This window comes from Impatiens glandulifera, chromosome 5 (genome assembly GCF_907164915.1).
Source record: "Impatiens glandulifera chromosome 5, dImpGla2.1, whole genome shotgun sequence".
Taxonomy (NCBI): domain Eukaryota; kingdom Viridiplantae; phylum Streptophyta; class Magnoliopsida; order Ericales; family Balsaminaceae; genus Impatiens; species Impatiens glandulifera.
In genome coordinates this window covers 16,430,803-16,455,444 of record NC_061866.1, presented here as the reverse complement: position 1 = coordinate 16,455,444, position 24,642 = coordinate 16,430,803, and the positions used below count along the sequence as shown (strand labels likewise).

Here is a 24,642-nt window from a genome sequence, read left to right as displayed (position 1 = left end):
CACGAAGGAAATGATCCCAACATCCATAAACGTAAAACCAGATGCAGCACCAAGCTTATTGACTTATCTGACCACAAAATTACACTACAACTATGAATCTACTCGCATCTCTATCAGTAGTGCATAAAACATTACCATTAAAAAATGCAAAGATAACAATAATCAGGTGTGAGAATCAAAAGATCCTATTCCTGAAACAGCTGCTAAATTACAAAGCTCTAAACACTTCAGATTACATAACAGTAATAAAGAAATCGGATCAGAGTTTACTGGAGGTCAATCATTCATCCACAAAGATCGCGAAGAAGATTATGTTGAAATCTAGTAAACAATAAATTAGCCCAATCACTCTAGCCTTAACAGTGTGTAATCATTTTGATTAGCTGGGAAGAAAGCCCCATGTTCACTTTGTCTTGGTAATTTGAAGATTAATCAAACAAGAAACCAAATTTGAGAGGACTACTAGACCCTCTGAATCAGTTTATACACATGGGATTAATGTCTTCCATTTAAAAAAATCAGAGGGATGAATCAGTGCCATGTGATTCTCCTAATTGATTCACACTAAGATTGAAGCTAATTCTACATGCAAAATGAATATAGCGGAAAGATGGAGCATCATGTAAAATTATCAGCTTTTGCAAAAAAGAAGACCATGTGTTCACCTTTACACGTGTTGTCTTTAGCAAGGCAGTAAATCTCATAGACTGGAGGGAGAACTTTTGTCCATTGTCCAAAGCAAAAAGAAATGATGCATCCAGAAGTTCGCTGCAGAAGCCAGAACCAGTAAAGATGAATAAGCAGCTTTAACAGGAATAGGTGCAAGTTAGTAAGAAAAGAGGTGTACCTTGCTGCCCAGCTTTTGTAGTGTGTAAAAATAGTCTCACACAACTTTGAAACAAATATATCAAAACAATGATCAACCTGGCAAATTCAGAAACCAAACAATAAGCCTGGATAAGAGATCCACAGCAGAAGCAAAACCACTACATAAAGTTAAGAGCTACAAATTTCTGTTATAATTATAACAAATTAATCACAAATGTGACTACTGGGAAACTCTGTCTTATACTAACCACACTGATTAATCAAAAAGACAAATAATCCTTATCCTGAATCAAACCTAATCACACTTTCAACCCTAAAAATAACAATTTTATCACTCCTCAGGCCCAAGTTGGTATTGGCCTCCAAACAACTAGAGAGGTTCAACGTAATACAATTGTCAAGATCTTGAATGCAATGTCGTGGATGGTACACATCAATGGCAATAAATGGAAAGAAACCATTGGTGAACACTTATATATGGGATGACTAGATAGAAACCTAAAAAACAAAATAAAAACAGTATATACCAGGGACAACAAAGAAAAGTTGGACTTAACACAAAGGATAAAGAACAAACTATTCAAGAAGTAACAGAGTCTCATCAGAGAGAGGATTCAGGAGAAAATGACCAAATTAAGGCGAGTTACAGTCAGGTAGAAGTCAGAGATGGGGGAGAGAAAGAAAATACATTCTATAAAAAGACCAGGAGGACCACTAAAACTACAGGAAACAGAAACCAATTAACATACACCTTATAGAAGATCATTAACAGACGTTGCCTTTGTCTTGTTCCCCTTTTTAATCTGGATTCTTAAGACAGCATAGTCTGATGCTTCACTCTTTTTCAAAACTTTGAGGTCTTTTTAGGCAGTGTTTTTATGTCTTCTGCCATGGCCATGACACAGACATGGAAAGATTGTCCAAATTGGACTTGGGGGTTTTAGTTTAGGGCCTACAGTCACTTCTTGTAGGACACAGAAAGGAGAATATTCAATAATGTAAGTATAAAGAGGCAAAAGAAGTCTGGGCTGGGGAACAAAGTGACAGTATAAATAGGCAAAAGAAGTCTGGGCTGGGGAACAATGTGACTTACAAGATTAAATAAAGTGAGCTTAAGTTATCTTGCTTGCCCGACAATGAGATATAGAGATTCGCGTGCAAAGGGAAGAGTGAAAGGCTTCCTAGTAGTAAGCCTTGGTTCCTGGTACAAGTAAGAAAGTAAAGCTAGGCTTCTAAGAGTGAACGAGACGAGGATTGAGGCAGTTCTCCAAGGGTAGATGCCTTCTTTGCGACTATGTCTGTTGATGGTGTTGTGTCCTATCTGTCCTGGAATACTTTCCACACCTACAGAATCTTTTCACTTCCTATAAATTTGTACAGAAAAACTATCACCATAAATAAAGTATTATACTTCTGTTAGATTCATCTAAAGTGTAGAAAATGTACATAAGTTGGTAATTGGAGAATGTAGAAAATGTAAGAAAGTTAAGGTTTAACACTCCTTCAGCTAAAATCAAAATTTTGAAATGTAATAAGCGTATTTCCGTTTCACTATTTATTTCTCGCGTAGAAACATCCACATGCTTTTGAGAACAACAAACTTATACAAACATATCAAGGAAAACTGTGATATGAACCGGATCACGATCAAGATGAGAAACTCAAAAGATACTTATTTCCAAGTAGGCTTAAATCACATTCAACAACAACCTACATGTGAGACTTTCAAAAAGTATGCAACAACTTAAACTTGTTTCCTAAGTCCTAGGAAGGGTGTTTACAACATGTTTACCTCTGCTTCAATTTCATCATAGAGGAATCGTTGCTTAAGAATGACTAATGCTTGTTGTGAAGAATCATTATAGATGTCAAATGGCATTAAAGCACTCTCCAGAAGGCCTGCATTCTGATACTCAATTATATAATCTACTAGCATCCATGGAAGAGAGCATTCAATGGGAAACTGCACATTATAAAAAAATGAATTTCTTTCAGTACATATGATACGGCAAACATTTACAAGACCGAGAACAATTAAAATATTACATGAAAAGAACAATAACAATATTAATAACAAAAAGAATATTAGAAAACAAATTATTTAATTTTGGTCAATATCAATTTAACATGCCTATCTGATACTAAACAAGTAACAAAAGAAACATGAGTCATCATAAAAGCATAAATCCACAAAACTGAAGCCTCAAGTTGACATCCCAAGATGTATAAATTAGTTACTTTACTTACCTCAATGTAGCTTTACAAACTTCTGTTGAAGCTATTGAGTTTTGATGTTAACATATGTGAGCTTTTTAGAATAGTTGCTTTGTTTGATAATCAGTATATCATAAATGGTGTTGACATATGAGCCTTTCCTAACATTTGAATGAACTAATTATAGCAGATATTACTGACCATATTCAGGAATATATCTATATTTAAGACCAGCATTGTCTATATATCATTATAGTATTGTTCATCTACTGTGGACCTTAAAATCAAAAGAAAAAAATTGTTTAGTTTTTGTCATCTTTTATTTCAGATAAATGTTCGCAACGCTTTAGTACACTAGTAATAATGAAACATCAAACACATATTGACGTCTTGATGTTTTATTTTAGTGCATGAAGTACAGCTTATGTCCATTGAGTGAATTTCTACAACTAGGTTGTGGATATGGTACTGATCTCAGGAAAAAAGGTAATAGAATATAAAATACTTAGGTTGGAAGAAAAAGGCAAAGCCATGCTTGGCAGTCACATGAACTCCAGTGCCAAGGTTTAGTGAACATTCATTTCCAAATACAGGTAAATTTGAAACGAATTTTAGTGAATTTTCACATAAAACAGTTGTTGTTAGGCATTATGGATTAATCAAAATTAAGTATTTCCCACTCAATGACATAGATGTAGACTGGCTGTAGATATCAAATCAAAGTGACATTTAGTCCAAAATGATATCACTGGTCCCATCTTTTACCTGAATAACACGTGAAGATTCTAAATAGAACTCTCTGAACCAAAGAAACCCAAGATCCGTTAAAGTCGCAATTGTTTCTGCAAAAATCATTCAAGTATTTTTAGGAAGCATGTAGAAAGATAAAATAACCTGGCACAATTTGACATGATTTGCTCCCTTTGCATAATGAATAATGCCAGATAAAACACATTTAGCGTACTTCCAATGAAATTTAAACCAGTGCATTAAGAGGTATAGTTTCAACCAGCCAAGATGAATTAATAAGTGTTTAAATGGCAAAGGTAGCTCACAAATTTCACTGTTTCATTTTCATAAATAAACAAGTAGATCATGTGGATCCCAAGGATGAAATAATCATTAATTCTCCTCCTAAATCTGAGTCCCAGAGAAGAAAGTGACATCCAATGAGTAGTATGTCATTTAGTTAGTAGACAATAGCATTTGTACCTTTTGATTGGGTGAGTGTTCCAAGAATAAGCATTTAATAGATGGGCGAATATCCAAGGAATACACATTTAATAGCTCTAGGATCAAGTTTGAAAATATTTAGTGAGTGGTTGTAAACAATGGCCGATCAACCAAACACCTTGGAAGAGATGCTAGATGACAGAAACTTAGTGTCAGGAAAGGCTTGGAACAAGGTAATGAAAGGAGTTTGAAATTTTTGAACTCTTGAAGGTAGTCTAATAAATATTTTTGGCACATGAATGGTGATGAGGGATCTGACAACTACAAAAAGATTTCTATTTTTTCTTTCTACATCACCATTATGTTGGGGGTGTTCAGGTAGGACTCAATGTAGGAGTTGAAGAATTCTCTAGCATTATAGTTTTAAAATCTAAATCTAGGATCTGAAATAGTTTTGTACTAGCAAATTAAATTTTTTGAATATGTTGGTCATACTTTTCTTTTAATAGAAAAACTCATAGTTATTCTCTCTATGTGGTGTTTCTTTCAAATGTTCTTATATACCTTACCATCCAAATAATCGACCAAATAACCATCGACATCCATCTCCTATCAAGACCCAGTTGGATACACATCCCGACCCAAGCTTCACAACATTCCATTAACGTCCCTGGAAAACCCATTGTGTTCCGATAACGTTCCTTAACAATCCCCAAATATCCTCACGATCAGTCAATGTATCCAGATGTGAGACGTCTCCATTTCCTTAAATCATAATATGCATCTACTCATAATAATGGACCTTTTCTCCTATTGCATCGATCATTTGTAAGAATGTCTCCTTGCAGGCACTTGGATAAGACCCCTGGACTCCACACCTGGTGAAACATTGATTAACATTAATGAATTTTTCCATATTCTCTCAACGCATTTCATCCTCTCTTTTGTGACATGTGACTGTTTGCTTCGAATGAAACTAGGCTACTATCGTACATTTCTTTAACTGTGTCCTTTTTACCTATTGCAAGGTATTCTGATCCCATGCTCTTATCTCTGCAATATTTATCATCTCACAAACTAATCGAGATCAATCCCCATTTTGAATGTTCAGTTTCTTACGAAACCTTCCCACAAAACCTGGATTTCGTACAACATTGCACCCTGCAACCCGATTTCCTTTTTGGGTGAACCATCTCGACCGACCAATTCACCTTATAATTCACACAAATCACTGTGGTTCATAAAACATTCAGAGACGTCAGCATTTAAAAATGAGAGCTTTGTTAGAGATCATAAGATCCCTAATCACAAGACCTCCTTTATATTTGCTCATTTTCCTCTGTAGAATTATCTCCATCTCATATTTTGTGCAACTTACTTGCACTCAACATGTTGCTTTGTTTATACTCAACACATTATTTATTGTCATTTCTTTACTTGTGTGGTACTCAATATTCTTTATATACCAGTACCACATCTTTCATGTAAATAATAAGTCAATAGTTTAATAATATTATCATTTTTCACTTCAAAAACTGCACTATATATCTCAGCAAAATCTGTCCATCTCCGTTTCTTGACAGATTTTTCCCGACATAATCTGCCCAAAAATCGTCACTTTCGCTTCCGACCAGCGACACTCCGGCGATTCAAAGCCACTTGCTGAAATGAAAAAATGTCATCAACATTTCATCCCCTCGGCAGCATCCTCTACGCTCTCATAGCTGCCCATGGCTCTTCCTCTTACACTTTCGTTGCTGCTCCTTCGTTGTCGCTGCTACCACGACTGCTGCTGCAACCATCTCTGCTTCCGGCTGACACCCTGTCTCGTCCGATGTCCAGTAAGAAGCGCCACGACAACTTCTCGCAGCTAACTCCAGGCTGTTAAGCGCCTCTAAAATTAGCGGTAACAGCCACGCTGCCGCAACTCCAGCTACCCAAAAACGTTTAACGCTCATTTAGGTACATTTAACCCAAAAGATTGGATTGTCGATTCAGGGGCATCAGAGAACATGGCAGGAAACCTATCTCTGCTACATTATTTTCATATACAAAATCATTTGTCTACCGTTCGTGTGGCTAACAGTGCATCCGCAAGAGTTCTAGGAACCGGGTCTCCATGTCTAATCCCCTCGAGCTCTAAAAATACAGTGGTAGATCCATTAATGATTAGAACTTAGATGATGAAATGCACACTCTAAGCCAGTTGATCCATCAATCTCCCATTCCATATGTCTCATAAGATTAATCAAAACTCTCATTTCACACAGCCATATGCCTTTTCATTGTCCAATTTTATAACGTCTTTGTGCTATTTTCAGAGTCCACACATTCGTTGGCAATCAAGGATGCATCAAATATATGCCTTCCTGGATAAAAACCATATCCAGGAAGTCTTTTTGGAAAACCTTTTGCAGTACGTGTACTCTATGTAAGAAACCTTTGGTCTCACATTATGAACATTTTTCCAAATTCAAGCTCTAAACAGGACATGCAGAGGCAGTAATATACCAATAAACAGAAGAGATCACAGTTTAGAGAGGAAATGCACTGGCTAAAGATACAAAAGCTATCTAGAACTATTAGCACAAAATATATTTCTTCTTACCACCATCAAATCATCTATATCAATTAACTTCACAAATGCACAAAGACAAATTCAAATATTTATGCTAGTAAAATTGGGAATTTAGAAGCACAGCAAACTAACCCAATTCCATCATCTGCATATATAATAATGCAATAAAGTTGAAAGTAGTCTATGCTTGACTACTGTCGAAACAAATGAAACTACATAACACTCCCAATACAAATACAATAGGCAGCGATTGAGAACAGAACAAAGATTATTTTTAGGTCCGTTGTCTGTCAGCAAGATAATGTGTGGGAACAACAAAATAATATTAGAAATTGTATAAGGCGGAAAGAATATGTTGAAAAGAGTATCATATTTAATCAAAGTTTGTCAAAACATCAATTCAGTACCCTTATGCAAGGTATAAGAATGTTGGCATTCAAATACCTGAAAAGAGCTTGATTTGATTATTGACACTTATGTCAAGAATAAGAATGCTGAAATTAATACCAGCAAAGACATAGAGATATCAACCTGAGTAATCTAATATATGAAGGAAGAAACTGAGCTTGTAGAAGAATGTTTCCAATTGTTTCAACTCATTAATAGGAATCTCAGAGCTAGTATTCCCGAAGAGGCCTCCAGGCTTCCTAAGATTACCCCCTGACACAATCTCATATATAAGGAACTGCAAGCAATGGACCTGGAAAAAGATGTTACTAGACCATTATGGTTCCATGTAGACAATGTTTTGTCCCAAAGAAATTAAAATTAAAATAGTTGAGAGTATAGGAATGAGAGTATATATAGATCTTGCAAGCATCCAATAGACGTACAACGGAAACATGATGCTTTTTTTTCTAGTTGAGTCTAGATTTTAAATTGCTAAATCGGTAAGTGCTTGAATTTAAAATAAAAGACCACATTATAGATGTGTTTGACAGATATCTTAAGTTCTATTTAGAAAATAAAGAAGCACTCCCAAATGAGCTCTTCTTTCATGCTAAATATCCAATATAAAGCCAAGAACAAAGACACTTCTAGGATCATATTTTCACTTTATTTTATATACAGTGTCATGATCATCCACTAAAAAACAGACCGGTAATTGTATTTGAGAAGATAGGTTTGACTGTCAGAGGTTATGGAGATTAAACTATAAAATAGGGGGATCCAATTTAATATTAGAAAAGGAGTCCCCTTGATGACTACAAAAAAGCCCACAAAAAATGTCTCCCATATTTTGACTGATTTCTTATGTTTCTCCAAGAAAGGAATCTCTCCATCACACTTTAGTAAGGAAATGGAGCTTTCCATCACATTTTAGTATGGAAATAGAGCTTGAGAAATTCTTCTTATAATTATAATTTAAGTTAGCATCATGTCCATTATCTTACACTATTCAAAATATTTGAGCAGTTTGAATTAATCATTACATTTTCTCAACAAAGTTACTATGGAACCCTCTTTTTATCCACTTTATCATCTATCCCATAAAATACTCCCAATTCCCTATTTTATGTGGGAACATTAATCATTCCATCTTAAATAACCTCAACAACTTCCTTGGTGTTTAATCGTTCTACATCTCACATCTTCACCAACATATAAAGTTTACCCTACTGTTCATGTTTTCAAAAAAAGAAACACACAGGGAAAAATATATATGGAAGCCACATTTTCATTTTTTACTAAGACATCAGATAGTGTTTTCCATAAGCTAAATGACTCCGAATTTTATAAGGAAGGAACAACAATCAAAACCATGTGGCAAAATTAAATGGAAATATTGATTTTTAAAAATTGGAAATATTGGTTTTAAGAAAATGGAATTTTTTGTTTTTTATTTAAGGAAACAATGGCCACTTATGGAAACACTTTTTATTTTATGTTTTTGTATTGTATCCATATATCAAGAAACAACAAATAAATATCTAAATATGTCGCTGACTAAGACTAATTTCCAAAGGACATAAATAAAGGTGTTTCCAAATGGGCCAATAAGTTTATATATAGGATTCAAAATCGATGATAAGTAGAACACTTTTACTCAATTTTATTCAACAAACTTCGGTTGGGCTAAAGAACCATCTTATAACTCAAACAATCGTGGCCCTCCATTTACGTGACTCATCCCGGCCACACATTAAGTCTTTAAAGGAGGATTTAAGCTTCCTTAGTTGAAAAGACTTTCTTGCATTTGTAGTCATACCTTTTTCCATATGTAATTTGTTTTCGTGAGGTGACTTCACCTATGCATGCCTTCTGTTTATTCATATTTTTTAAGCCATCCTATGTACTACTTAACAATCAAAAGAGCTTATCATGATTAGCATTATAGGAAAAATGGAATAAAATCAAACAAAGACAAAACATGAAATAAGCCTATGATGTTGCGGTATATCCTAAATAGTAAATATTTATTGCATTTATGAGAATCCCAAACCTAAGAGAATTGGCAATTAAAATAACTTTTCGGCTTGCTTGTAATATATGAACAATGGAAACTATAGGTTGTAGTTGTAGATATAGTTAAGGTAGCACAATGAACAAAAATACATGACAAACAACAAATTAATATGTATCGAAAGGAACCTGGGCGGCAGTTGGTGCAACTGGTCTTGGATAAAAGAAGTTTTCCTTGTTTTCTTCAACTCCATGTTGTGAAGTTTGTAACTCAGATTCTGGTCTGCTTGTATTGGCCATCCAGTCTGCTGAAAGAGTCCTCATATCAGACAGAATCCTGAAAATCCAACCACCAATAAACATATGAAACAAAGCACCCAGAAACATCTGTCAACATGATGTACATGTCAAGTAAGTCACTTAAGAGTATTGATTGCGATGTAGTGTAAGATGCAATGAAGTTGTTAACACATGAAATATGATTATGACTCCACCTTTGTACATACAAAACAAGAGAAAAGGGCGCGTATTGCTCCAATCATAAAAATTTGATTTCAACTTTTCACTATTGAACAACCCCACCCTTCCCTCCCTACCCTACCCTACCCTCCCCCAAAAGCCGAACTCATATTCTCCCAACCGCACCTCTAGTCTCACCCTTTCACCCCACACCGCTCCCCACAACCCTTTCGACCCCCATACGCTTATTATATAACCCCAGCCGCCTTCTCTTACTCAAGAAGACATAATCGATCATCTAAACCCCGAAGACCAACTCAAAATTACCCACTAGCTCCCATCAACCCTTACCTCTTCCTTAACACACTTCCATCTTCTACTCACACACCCAACTCTGCTCAGCAAGTCCAACCTACACTTTCAGCCCCAAACCAGCCCTATCCTCCTCACCAGAACCCCGGCCTCGTGTCACATCCTCCCCACCCTCTCTCAACCCCTACCCATATTTATGTATATGCCCAAGAGGAAGGCAATAGCTCCGAAAGAGAGCTCAAAGAGGATTATGCTTCCACAGTTAAATTTGGTAATCTTATTGGGCTTGACGTGGTGCCTCAGTCATCCTAAACCAAGTCTGTAAGGAATGGAAAAACGCCTCCTATTAATCACGTCATCCATGTGATGATGGAACAACTACATCCGACTAAGCATTATCCCCCAGCGGAGGTGCGGAGGCACAAGGGAACATAACCTCTCTTGTTAATCATGTTAACCAGAATCATCTCATGGAATGTTCGTGGGCTTAATAACCCTGGGAAAAGAAACGATTTATTTTCATTCATCAATTCTTGTAAATGTGACATTGTTGCCATTCAAAAAAACTCTCATCTCGAATCTTGAAGAGACCATTCTCATCAGTCTTGTTAGAAGGAATAATCTTAAATGGGCTAATCTTAATGCTCATGGACACTCAGGGGGTCCTTGTACTGTGGAATGAAGCCCTCTTTCAAGCTGAGGAAACCCTTATGGGAACTTTCTCTATATTCATTAAATTTTGTTTCCTCTCTAGTGGCAACATATGGGCTTTTAGTGTTGTTTATGGACCAGTGGACTACAATAAAAAACCACGTTTCATTAACCTAGTGAGTCACCAAGTGAAAGGAGTAACTCGAACGGATTCACTCAAGAGATGGATTTGTTTAACTCATTCATTAATAACTCCTTTCTCATTGACCCCATTCTGGTAGGAGGAAAATTTTCCATGGGAGACTTAATATACAGGACAGATTGTAAAAATTTATGGCTATGAAAGGTATTAATTGTGTCTCTGTAGACAGGAGGAAATTGTGAACCATTTATTTTCCAATGTCCCCATTCCTTCTCTAGTTATGCAAACTTAACAATGCATGATGATTGAGTGCGCTCCAAGACACTGGTTTAGCATTAAGGATTGGATTATTCATACATACAAAGGGAAAGAGACTTGGAGGCATGTCTTCTAAAATGCACATCTGCTGCAGTGATCTATCAAATATGGAGAGAATGAAATGAGAGAAATTTCAATAATTCAAGAAGGAAATATGAAGAAATTTGGAAAGAAATCATGAAATGCGGTCGCTTCAAAGTACCATTTGGAAAAAGTTTCCTAATACTCAAGAACATGGCTAATTTCCAAGGAATGGGGGCTTAATGGTGATAAGCTCCTAGGATGAAATGAATTGTGGACCTGAAAGTTAATCTTGTGTAGAATTTGTTCTATTTGTTTGTTTTATGTTTGTGACTCATTTGAGATGATGGATTGATCTAACAGTCGTCTATCTGGTTCTATTAACTAAAGACTGCCTTTTCACAAAAATCAATCAATCAATCAATAAAAATAAGGAGAAGTGATCTCCAATAAGATTCTTAATGTAAAACATGAAACATTGCAAGTATACAAACAATTAAGGTAAATATATATTCAGAAAAGAGATTTTAGAGCTGAAAATTTTGAGAAGATTAAAGGGTATTGGCAACTACCAACCTGGAAATGTCTTTCTTCTTCCTGAATGTTGTTCTCAACATACTAGCTAACGTGTTTTGCACAAAATCTTGTACTTCAGCATGAATTGTTTCCCATAAGGCATCAGATACTAATGTATCACACAGCTGCATCAGGGATCCAATACTCTTGATGTAGCTCACAAGCTCAACCAGAGCTTTCCTCTCATCAGGACCGTAATTATAACGCACTACCTGTTAAGTATGTCCAAGCAATACACTCAGATTCTTTGTGAAACCTTATCAAGTCTCGCAAACACATCCTAAAACATCAAAGTAGAAATAATGAAATGAATTCTAGATTATAAAGTAGGCACAATAATATTGGAATTGGTCTTTGGATTAGCCAATGAGTATGTTTTTGTTACACAATGTTATCTTGTGCATGTCATCCTTCATATTTATGGAAAACTGAATCCTATTATTTAGGAATAGATGGAATTGAGTGGGATCTTATTATATCCTTTTAAGTAGGAACCGATTTAGTAATGGTAAATACCCACTTGTATAACTGTGTGTGATACATTTCATTAATAAACATCACAAAATATAGGTCCCCTCAAAAAAACTCTTTGTAATCTTACATGATATCAGAGCCAAAAGCTCCTAAAAATTCGGCAATCCCCAATTTTGTTCATCTTTGGTCCATTCACTTCAGCAACAACCTCTGACATAAAGCTTCATTCTGTGAAGAAATAAGCTAGCAGCACCTTCGGGAATAGAAGGTGTGATAGTTTGGGCTTTATGTGTTGTTTGGTTCATCAGATAGGGATGAGAACAAATAAAAAACAATTGTTTGGACTAACGGAGTCCTCCATCAATGGCTACTTCGGCCATGACGATGGCAACAGTTTTTGTGAAGTGGTGCCTTCAAGAGCAAGGGACTTGCTCTTATACAAGTGGATTTTTAGAGAGTGATTTTGAGATTGATTAAAGTCCTCTCTTATTTGTGTATTATTGAATGAAATTATACATGAATATTTATAGAAAGAAATATAAAGATGGGGCAACCAACAGGGACTTTAGTTGATTCCACTAATATCTAACCACTACTTAGTCGGTTCCACTAAACAGGGTATAATACCTACTTATCAAATTCCCAAGGACTATTTGATTATTTCCACATTGTTATAAAGGGTCAAAATTGAGGACCTAAGTAACAAGTTGCGCATGCACAATACGTACAACCCAGCTAGAGGAGAGTTTAGAAATATCACTTCAATATTATCAAGATATGCCATTTTTTTATTTATCTAGATGAATTTCTATACTAATTAATTTGTGTAACTATCTCCTAGTTTCTCTATTACTAGTAGATAGACTGACAATTTATTAGAGGTAGTAGTTATCTAAACATATGTCTAACAACATAAATAAGCATGTTATGTCAACTCTAAAAACATCGCATAAGCAAATGAAAGATCTACTTCTTAATTCTCTCAAATCCAGCATAAATCAAACAAACTATAATAAACCACACAAAAAATAGTATTAGAATAACCACCAAGAAAATGGAAAATAAGGGCACTTTTTTCTTTGAATGTATGAACAAATTTTCTGGAAAATAAGACAGGAGACAAACCTTTTCATAATCTGAATACAGTGTCGATGTATCTGACTCTGTAGGAAATGGGTCCTTGCAGGGGCGAGAAAATTTCCACGCACATTGCTCCCAGATGCGTGAAGTCCACCGACTGAGAAGCTGAAAACCTTCAACAACCATGTCATACATGCTTCCTTTGACCTCTTGGGCCCACTCGATATCAGCATCGTCCATTGATTTCAATAACAATAGCTATAGCAAGGACATCAACAAATACATGCAGGAGAAACTTAGATACTACAATTGTCAAGGAGATGATAATAAAAGAAGGTATTTAATAGAAAATAAAATGAGAAGAGTCACTAGTGAAATTGATAGGTTTATCGTGCATATGCCTAGGCCAGAATATTTTTACATAGCAAGTTCTTGTAAGAGTGATAGAATAAGGGTCTACCTGATTCTTAGAGGATGCAAAACGAATAGCAAAATCATCATGTTCTGCTCGAATTGCTGCAATGTGATTGATGATGAGGTAATGTCGCTGATAAGTTATCAATGTCAAGGTCTTCAATAAAAGCATACATGTGAAAGGTTGTCTCCTTTTGCAGGGAAAAGGCTAATGATAGTACAGGAAAAAATATGCTTAAAGAATAAGAAGCAGTAGATACAAAATGTTAAATAGCTATGAGTGATAACCACAGAAATGTGATGAAGAGAGTGCAGCTTAGATTGAAACAGAGTCTCACTTTGTAAAAAGAATGCAGCTTAGAAAGAGCAAAACATCTCACCAATTGGAAGGCAATTGACTTCAGACTACATGGAAAAAATTTGCATGCAAGACCTAAAACACTCATGAGAAGAACCATTCAACCAGATTATTCTCAAGAACTTTTGGGAATGAAGGCAATAGATTCTACCTGAAAATTGTTCTGCTAAACTAATCCAGTAAAAGCACAGTTTTAATCTACAGTAATTCTATGCACGTGGTTGTTTTAATTAGTTATATTAAAATCAATACAAGCTTTTATCTATATTTATTGTTTATGCACATAACAGTATGGACAGTACTTGTATAGCTGAAAAGGGTGGAAGAGTGGCCGTTATTATTCAATAGTGTAATTATTATCATTCACAAAGACAACTATTCAACACAATGCTCAACAAGAACTGAAAATCAAACTAATTAATGATAAATAAGTGAGGGAAGAGGACAGAAAGCTATCACCACAAATAGTAAGAAGCTGAAAAGGGTGATGCAATTTACAAGAGAGAAATATATATATATATATATAACAAAGACAGATACAAGGATATTCTTGTGCTTCACGAGTTGGGAGCTCATGAGTTGCTGGAAGAGTTAGAAGTCGAGTTTGAGCAGAGAATTTTGGGAAGTAAATTGACAACTCTTTCAAAATTGCAGCAGGAGACAAATGAAGATCAGGAAATGCAGGTATAACTGGATCATTCTGCAAGTCAAGAGCAAGCCTGAGATAAATTTGCCAGAAACAATTTTTTGTAGACAGGTCTTCCGTAAACCAGATGTAATGTACCTTGAATATATTGATTAATCTGTTTAACTTCACCCTTTTAAAAAGTGATTCACTGTCTTTTTCTGATGATGTTGCTAGGACAGTAAGAACAGGCAAAACTCTAAGTAGAATATGCCTTTCTGGAAAAAGAAGGGCAAAGTCCAGCTCTAACGATTCAACCGCAAAGACTATGAGGACCTGAAGAATATCTTCAACACTAAATTAACATAAATTAAGGATCACCATGGCCCAAAGAATGTGATATGACTAACATAAAAGGAAGATCCATACTTTCTTCAACTACCCAACTACTGAAATATCAAAAGAAATGAACACTACAGCTCAAAAGAGGGAATACAGTCCAGCCAAGGGAAAGAGGCGTTAAATTAAGGATACTTGTTCACACGGAACATCTCAACATGCAAATGCAACAAAATTGCCCACCTTGTGCTTAAAAAGATCTGCAAAAGATAAACATGTCTAAAATTAATGTCCCTCTAACATCTAATATAGTCTGACAAACTCAGAAGATCCCAGGAGCAGCCAGCATAAATTTGGCACATTTGCATAAAAGATGAGAATAAAATGGAGTACCTGTAAATCATCTAACTCTTCCCTCACTGTATCAGTGTCTTGCCATTGAGCACTTACTTGGGTGAAGGTCCTAACATTACAGAATTGATTTGAGAGCTAAATTAAAAAGTCATGAAAGGGATATGTAGTTAGATTTTGCAACACATTTCATTGGTTATCTATGATCTCATTTGGAAACGGTTGATAATGTGTGGCGCAGAGGGATACACTTGTATGTTAGTGATTTAATTTTAATTTGAAAATATTTTTATGTATATGATAGACATATAATAGAGCTTTAATTTGAATTTTAAGAAACAAAGGCGACATTTTTTGTGTTCAAACTGGGATTATGTTGCATTTTAAGCTTTTGCAATAGACGTTTTTTATTTTATTTTTAAATGGTCGGTAGACTTGAATGGTTATTTATGTCGTCCTCAATTATTTGGCATCCGAATGAATATTTAAAATATATATTCCCAGATTGCCATTTCTTCTACTTAACATTGATGTTTTAAGTAAACAAGTGCAGCAATCTGAAGAGACTAGTTAAAGGATAAATGAGAAACAATTAAAGAGAATTTGGTTTACTAATCACATAGTTTTTAAATATGAATCAGTTTAGCTAACTGAAAGTTTATTCCCTCGTATAATTGTTGCGGACATAAATTAATATTGTGTTTTACAAGAATTATGTGAGCTACTCAACTTCAAGTCTTCAACCAACATTAAACAAGACATTGAAGAGATTGTATAAAACATAACCCTAAACCCTGAAAACTGTTCAGATATCTGTGACTGAAGTTAATATTTATGTGTTCATAGTATAATAATGTATTTCTGGTAAGGTGTTCTTAAGCTTTAAATAATCTTTTCTAGTTACAAAACATAGGCAATTAATTAGATTAAATCTCCACATATGGAAAAGTGACAAAAAAAAAGGCACATAACATTTGTTGAATGACAAATACGCTCTGAAAAGGTACAAAATAGTTGAAAACATCATAAAGATGATACAATCAATCCCAAGTTAAGCAAGTATCACCACAAAGCATCCTCTATTTGTAGTTTCTAGTAAACAGCTAAAATATCAGCTTCCAACACTTAAAAGAGAGGCGTTACTTTCGTTGTTCGCCAGAAAGGAACCCTTTAGATGGAAGCCTATAGTGCATATTTACGACCCACAAATGCATTTATTACCTATTCAGTCATCCGTCATGTGCTCAAATCTCATGCATAAATTCACAAGTGATGGTTAAGATAGTTTTCATAAATCCTAAGATATTTATTTGGAGTTATAATTCCAAATACTTGAAAACCCAAACTGGTGCCCTCGTTTGAACAGCAAAGGGTCCTCAACTAACACAGACTTAATCAAAATATTTCAAAAGTTGAAGGGGAAAAATTAAAAGAAGATGGGTTTGAGGGACAAAATTCTGGAGGCCAAAATAACCAACTATCTCAAAACTAAATCCAACTATATTATACTTCATCCTTCCATATTATGCAACATACGCCAATCACTCATCCTTTTGATATGACGAGCATATCATATCTATTACTTTTTCAATCAAGCAAACGCTTCATCTCCATCTGCACACACACACACTACACAATGCCTAAAGTTACATGTTTTAACTCCCAAAATAAGGGAAAGATGGAGTATCACAAAAGACATGAAATGGACTACTGATCTCCCATGAGAGAGAGAGAGAGAGACCAAGTTGCAACTTCTTGACCAAGTCCATAGTTCATCAAGATATCATATAGAAATGTCTTTAGACTTATAAAAAAAAGTCAACCTAGAATAATTTATGACAGGACATTTAAATATTGCTCAAGGTTACATAGCACAGACACAATAAACTTACCTCTTATACCAAGAGAAATCGTTGGGTATGCTTGCTTTTGCATTTTTAAGATGGTCAAGTTGCACTAAAACATCAAATAACTTTAGCATGGACCTGTCATCAACAAACTAGTTAGACAAAGAAAAAGCAATGAAGACGTATATGGATAATATCATCAGATTAAAGTTCCCAAATCTTACCCTAGGAGACCTATGGACTTGACTGTTTTCAGAAGAAAATCCTTTTCCAATAACAAGAATTCAATGGACAAATACATGCAATTTTTGTCTCTATCATGTCTTGGCAGATCTATAATTATATTTTACCCTCAAATTTATTGCTACATTATCTACAGAGCAGTTGAAATATATTTCCTATTAATTAAATGCAGCAATGAGATAGAGATGCCACCAAAGATCAGCACAGACATTATTCTTCTGTTAGTGTGTAGTAAAGTGAATACTGTACCAGAGATGAGTTACGGTAGGGCCATTGATACGTCTCTCCGGCCTGGAGAAGCGTTGCATATCAGCTGCTAGCTGCATAAGTAAAAATCCAGTTTGAGCTCTCAAATGTTGTGATTTGACTACAAGGAGTTAGAGATGAAAGCAAACAAAGTCAAGTCATACTTTAGCTGATGCTGATACTTGCCATCGCTGAATTTCACGTAGACGACTCATTTCCAGGTCCAGAACTTGATATGTTTCTAGATATAAGTCAGCCTGACTGTGCTTCATGGAATCAGGAAGCTGCCAAAATTGTGTTTACCTCTTATACTAACCAACAAAGAAGGAGAAAAGTATAAACTAAAACCTCCAGTAATGTAGTAAATATAGCTTGTCTAATGGACTATAGTCATTTTTCATGGAATCAATACAGCAGAATCAAACAAATTACTATAAACTACTTATTTTAAGAGACGGAAGAGATCATTAAATTGTTTCAGATTAGAGAGTGGACACTTCTTAAGACCATTAGCCTTTTATTACTGTTCAGATCCAAAGTTGGAAAATGAATACATAATCAATAAACAAAGAAGGCAATAGTCCATAAAGTTGATGTAAAAATAAGAATTTAGACACATGGGATGGATGGGATGCCAAATAAGCATGTTCTCTATTATGGACTTCGGAGATTTAGAAGAACACACCTGAGGAAGTGCTTTGACGCAACTCCTGTATGTGTAGAGCACAGATGTCATATCTTTTCCTTCTTGAATAAGAGCATTCTGGTAATGTTACGAAGTTTGCAAATCCATAGTCACATTCAAAAAATTAGAACATAAACCAAATTATAATAAAGATATCTAGCATTAATGTATATAAGAACTCTAATGAGACTAGATAAAAGGTTATATAGAAGGGCTACTGAAAATCTACTTTGTAATTTTCTCCAGATATTTGTAAAGCTAGAATGAAAAATACAAAAAATACTGCTAACAAAATCATAAACAATTTCCTTGGTTCAACAAATAACTCCCAAAAGTAGGTGACTTAACAAAGTTAAGGCTGGAATTGCAGGTTTTTGAAGCATCTGGAATCCCATCAATGACATACTCTCATTCATGTTAAAGAAGACAGTTTCATACTACATATAACTCTGATCCGAGAGAGAGAAGAATGCCTACTAAAGGAAAATATACACACCAGCTGAGTCAAGGCTTTTGTGTCTTCTGATAAAGATAGCCGATATGCAGAAACATCAGTATACTCTGCAAATAAAAGAAGCAATCTTTTATGTAAAGTAGAGAGAGTATTATCACTAAGTTGCACTCCATGCAGGTAATTAATTGTTTCCCAAGGATATATATAATATATATATACTATGATCAAAATGCCCTCACTATTATAGGAAGTTACATGTTGGGCCCCCATTATTTTCTATATGAAGAAATTAAATGTGCACCCCCATTTGTTAAAGTGTGGGACATTAATAGAGTAATTATAATACTAAAAAAGTGTTAATGTAACTCACAAAACATATATAACTTGGGACAACTCTTCGAATGAAACTACTAATATCGAATGGGTCAAAGGGAGTGCAAGTAAGTTAGTATATGATTGACAAGAAGATTTTTACAAAGAATGAAAGGAGGAAAAATAGTGAATGTTGTTGAAGAAATAGAAGCACCAATATTTATGTGGTTGAATGAAGCATTATTTTATATTAGGTTTAACCAAGATGAATAAACTTGTAAAGTGATACGGTAAGTACTTAGAATTATAGAAGAATATAAGCTTTGTTCCTGAAATTAAGTAATGCATAACATTTTCAATAGTTTTACAGACCTCGCGATTGGCGGGTTGGATTGGGCTCAGGTTTCACGGCATGACATGCACGGGCATGACTATGGCGTGAGACATCACATTATTATATTTGCAGTTTATAATATTTTAGTCCATTACATTCATTATGATTTTTTTATCAGCATCAATATTTAAATCATTTCCAACTCTAACTAGCTTATGTAATAAAATACATATTAATACATCAAGACAAAATTTGCACATCCATTCAACTAAGTTCAATAAAAGTCCTTGAAGGAGAAAATTGTCCCACACAAAAGTTAATAGATAAATAATGACCATAGCCAATGTACCTATTTTGTAGGAAATTGAATAGTTTTCTAGAAAAACGAAAATGCATACCCTGAGAATTTTATATAAATTTTATATATTTCCTTGAACTGTGGGTCATTTTGATATAATATGCCAGAACTGATTTTTTGCTTTGAAAATCTCCCAGTTCTAACGGGGAATGATATATAACCCAAATACACACCAGCGTCAGCGGATCCATATTTGTAAAAAAAGACAATGATGTGGCTGTTCGGTCAAGCATAATATACCATTGGTTTTTTTTTAATATTTGGTTATATGCCCTACAACATTTTAGAGTTTGGAGACCTGCCTCCAAAAAAATTGTACATGATCTTGTTTGAGAGGTTTATTGGAGAAGGGAGGATAATGGAGGACAGGTAATGCCTACTTGTTTAATAAGACAAAATGCCAAGAAGGAAAATATATATTATGTTCTCGTTTGGTTTACAAGTTTAACATCATCTTCTTCAAAGCTTTTCTCCATAAATGGAAAGGACACATAACTGTCAGTGAGAATTTTTATTGCATGCAGACATTCAGTTGTTCGGTCAAAAAAATTGGCATGTACTAGTCAGTAAGAATTATACAAAAGATCTCTTATATGACTGACCAATATCAATTAAAATTCCATGCAGTATATTGATGCAGATACATACCAATTGGACTATTAGTTGCACCCCTTTCAGTTGATATCCAAACTCCAGGTCCTTGAACTTCTGCCTGATCATCCTGCAAAGGTCACAGGTTGAAAATGTGCAAAAGGACACCATTCTTCAGAACAAAAAGATAACATAAAAACCTAATTAAGCCAACCTCAAATTATACATGTATTAACATTCCCAAAAATGTTGCAGCTCGCTTTTACTAATTCAAGGCACTCCAACTCTAGTAGGCAAGAATATTTGATTACATAATTTCATCGCTGCCCTCATCCCTCCTTATTATTAGTTGTAACATACTTAGTTGCACGCAACGACTTGCCTTTACAAAGGTATTATTGTTTAGATCACCCACAAGATATTTTCTTCTTACTTTTTATATAAACATAATACAACTACTAATAACTAATTACTAAGTTAACCGAACTGCAAGTACAAATAATAGCCTATTAAGCTTATCTTCTATCTAAATAAAAGTGATGGTTGTTGGGAAGATGAACTATAGGGACAGTTTTAGGTTGCCCTGATCTTTCAGCCACCAGTGGACGAGATCAGATCTTGGCCTTTGATTCTAGGAATAAACCCTTCTCCCTTGTCTCATAACTTGTCATGAGAACATGTCTGGGAAGTATAACATTTTCTATGATGTTGTTTTCTTTGAGTCTACTCCATATATCATTTACACTCTCTCTTCAATGGTTCAACGTTAATACAAGCCTATTATCACCTTCGTTTTTATGTCACCTTATAACTCGCCCATGCCTAGTTGTTACGACCATAACTAGCCTCGATCTTGGCATGATTGTGGATTGTCAGGACCGAGAGGTGCCTAAAAACAGTCGCGGGTGTGCGACATGGCACCGGAGATAAGAAGTGCTAATTAACCAAAGCTTTTGTTCTGGCACAAGTGCGAAGTGCCAGGACCGAGAAGAAGTGTGCCGAAGGAGGAGTCGTGTACGTGCGATTTAGGCGCAAGGTGTTAGCCGAGTTGTCTTGACATGATTGTGGAAAGTCAGGACCGAGAAGGTGCTTAAAAAGTGTCGCGGGTGGGCGACATGGACACCAGAGATGCGAAGTGCTAAAGCAACCGAGCTTCTGTTGTGGCATGAGTGTGGAGTGACAGGACCGAGAGAAGTGTGCTGAAGAGGAGTCGTGTGCGTGCGACAAAGGCACAAGGTGCTAGCAAAGCGTTTTGCGTGGCTTGATTGCGGAAGGCCAGGACGGAGTGAATGCCTAAGAGGAGTCGTGTGCGTGCGACGTGGGCATAAGAGTGGCAACGTCTAGCGCATTGAGAGAATGTGTGCATGGAGTGCGGAAAAAACGGAGCCGACTGGTGACGGTTAGATGAGGACTGGTGGTGACCAGATAGGGGACCTGGAAATGTAGGCATGATGAGTTGAGGACCCGGAAATGTCGGCATGATAGGTTGAGGACCGGAAATGTCGGCATGATGGCGAAGAGGACCGTAAATGTCGGCATGATGGCAGAGAGAACCGTAAATGTCGGCATGATGGCGGAGAGGACCGGAAATGTCGGCATGATGGGCATAGAGGCAGAAAAAGTCAGCGTCAGTTGAGAGAACGTGGGCATAGTGGACGGTTACGACCCACTACGGGCAGTTAAGACCCACGTCCAACAGCTGATGCGCAGCTGGGACCGATGGAGAACGTGGGGCTGCAATATTGGACGGTTGAGACCCACGACTAACAGTTGAAACCCACGTTCAGCAGCAACTGCCCGGCAGTTAGACCCACGTTCAGCAGCAACTGTCTGACGGTTTTTCTCCACACCCTAGATCAGTTATTTTCCTAGGCAGCTTGTTATTCTTTTGTTATAAATATTCTTGAGCTGCACAAGACAAATTGTTGGATTTCGGATAGAAAAATATCCCCCACAGTGAGAGACATTTTGTGTGCAGCCTTGAGTGTTTATAGCCTCTTTGTAATCGTTATTTGTGAGTGAATATAATTATAAAGTTGGGTGTGGCCCGTAATCGATGTGTGTTTCTCTTTGTTGTATGTTTTATTGACTATTGTGGTGATTGGCTGTTTGTTGAGTTGGGTTGATTGTTTTGGTGTGCGAAACAAGCCGCACAAGGGCAAAAAAATAAGTAAAAATTCGTTGCGTTACTTTCCCTTGTGACACTAGTCCACCTAATTTACGTTGTAACGGGTCTGTTCCAACAAGTTTTGACAAAGTTCTTTCCAAATTGTTACCCTCCTTTGCAGTTCCATAGTCATCAAAAATCCAAGTTATCTTCTTGCTTTGTTTCTCCAGAACAATTTGTTGCCCTTGAAAATCACATAGTTGTTTCCTAGTTCATCCTATTGCATTTCGGAAAAGTAAACTCTAAGCCACCTCTCATCTTTCATCTAATTTTATTTCTTATACACATTCATTGCGTAAGATATTATCATTTTATCTTGTTCATCTCTTATTAGTTCATTCCATGTACATCCAATTAGCCCTTATCTATTGTTGTGTGAAAGTAGACATGGATTTATATTATAAGGACTCCATGAATTCTTCTGCTTACAGTTGATGTAGATGGCATTCTTCTCACATTAAATTATGTGCAGAATATTACAATGTGAAGAAAAAGTAGACAACACTTTGTGACCAAAGATTTGGGAAGTCATCAATATTTAGTGCTGAAATTTTCTACAGAGCTGAGCATATCCCAATGAGAATATGATCTTGCTTTGTTACACCAAACAGGGATTACTTGGAGATAAACAAGCTAGAACTCCCATGGAAATTAACACTCATTTGTTGTCACAAAATGATTCGTATTTGACAAGCATCCGCAATATAAAGACTTGAAAGAAAGCTTATTTATCACTTAGTGAGATATATTACATGTGAATATGTGATATGAACTTGGTAAGTCAATTTATGAAATCTCCTAGACTCCTACATTCAAGGCTCATCATCGAATACTTGATATGAAAAGGGATATCCCGTAAAGGGTTTGTTATACAAAATTTGTTTATACATGTAATTAACTTGAAATCAAGTCAACTTTTAAACTAAAATTACAGCTATTTTCTTTATATTTAGCTACAAGATTAAGAACGCACTTCCAACTTTGATCCAATAAACGATTTCATTGATAAAACAAAATTAAATCGCCAATCGGATGCCATGTCAAGGGCTTCTCATAATTCCCAAACAAATAGCAGAGGAATTAAATACTTAGAAAAACCTAAAAATAAAACTACCAAACAATGTTGTTCCAGTTCCTTATATTCCATTAGGCAACACATTATTGTTAATGTTAGAAGGGAATAAAAGCAACTGATCCAATATAAATAGAATATACAAGTACTTAGTATGTTGTGGGAAACAGATTCTCAATAAAGTGTTGTTCATGGTCCCTATAAGCCTAAGGAAATCAATTACTACTAACACACAAGTTGTGAATCAAACAAGTAAGAAATTCTAAGCATACCCATTTCAAATCTTTCTTCAAAAGCACCACATTTCTTTCTCTAAGACACATTACAAGATATAACACATGGTCTAGAAGATCAACAATTACCTCCAAGGAAAACGTGGACAAAGCTGCAATGGCTTCTTCGACGGGAACAGACATTGCATGTAGGGATAAATTGGTGAAGAATACAGTGCCAATAGGGAATCTAGATCAGCCTTATGCTTGGGGTTTATTGGCGAAATCTGGGTTTTGGCCAACTGCGAAGAAAAGACGAGATTGGAGCTGGGTTTCTTTGTTCGATAGCGTAGGTTTTAGTAGATTGCCAACTGCAAAGCACATTCGAAGATGAGAAGTAAGAATTACCCTTTGCAGTATTAAATATTAGTAAGTGCTTACTGTAGAAATGCTAGTCTTACTATAGACATTCTTTCAGTTTTTTTTTAATGTTTTTGTTTTTAAAAAAAAAAAAAATCTCATTTTATTGACTGCTAAATCAGCCATTTTGAAGGTCAAATTTGATTGACCAAACGACTGCTCTAAAATTTTCAGACGAAATTATCTATCGTCTCACGAAGGAAAAGCATGTGAACAGTCTAGAATGATCATACCCTTCGCGTGATGATCGTGTCTTTCCCGTTAGAACGAGAGTAGTTCGTTGTGCAAATAAATTTATGGGAGGATCACTAATACATTTAAAACCCTTTTAGGGTCATTTTGTCAAATTTCCCTTTTGAAAAAGGTCTGAAATTTTATTTTTTTT

General features: G+C 35.6%; 1 protein-coding gene across 2 annotated transcripts in view; it reads right to left on the bottom strand.

Moving 5' to 3' along the window:
• Positions 1 to 24,222, bottom strand: part of LOC124937569 (protein PIR) — a 39,882-nt gene extending 15,660 nt beyond the window's left edge. For both annotated transcript variants that reach the window (XM_047477853.1, XM_047477854.1), the window contains exons 1-20: positions 23,988 to 24,222; positions 20,444 to 20,516; positions 18,834 to 18,898; positions 18,338 to 18,415; positions 17,817 to 17,936; positions 17,656 to 17,726; positions 17,209 to 17,301; positions 15,359 to 15,428; positions 15,161 to 15,225; positions 14,786 to 14,981; positions 14,550 to 14,701; positions 13,690 to 13,783; positions 13,275 to 13,487; positions 11,676 to 11,887; positions 9,386 to 9,533; positions 7,325 to 7,493; positions 3,808 to 3,884; positions 2,621 to 2,791; positions 848 to 924; positions 666 to 768 (exon numbers count right to left, since the gene is read on the bottom strand). In XM_047477853.1, coding sequence (XP_047333809.1) covers positions 666 to 768; positions 848 to 924; positions 2,621 to 2,791; positions 3,808 to 3,884; positions 7,325 to 7,493; positions 9,386 to 9,533; positions 11,676 to 11,887; positions 13,275 to 13,487; positions 13,690 to 13,783; positions 14,550 to 14,701; positions 14,786 to 14,981; positions 15,161 to 15,225; positions 15,359 to 15,428; positions 17,209 to 17,301; positions 17,656 to 17,726; positions 17,817 to 17,936; positions 18,338 to 18,415; positions 18,834 to 18,898; positions 20,444 to 20,516; positions 23,988 to 24,041 — 2,301 coding nt within the window. In that variant the 5' untranslated portion in view covers positions 24,042 to 24,222. The remainder of the gene's footprint in view (positions 1 to 665; positions 769 to 847; positions 925 to 2,620; positions 2,792 to 3,807; positions 3,885 to 7,324; positions 7,494 to 9,385; positions 9,534 to 11,675; positions 11,888 to 13,274; positions 13,488 to 13,689; positions 13,784 to 14,549; positions 14,702 to 14,785; positions 14,982 to 15,160; positions 15,226 to 15,358; positions 15,429 to 17,208; positions 17,302 to 17,655; positions 17,727 to 17,816; positions 17,937 to 18,337; positions 18,416 to 18,833; positions 18,899 to 20,443; positions 20,517 to 23,987) is intronic.
• Positions 24,223 to 24,642: the final 420 nt, after the last annotated feature.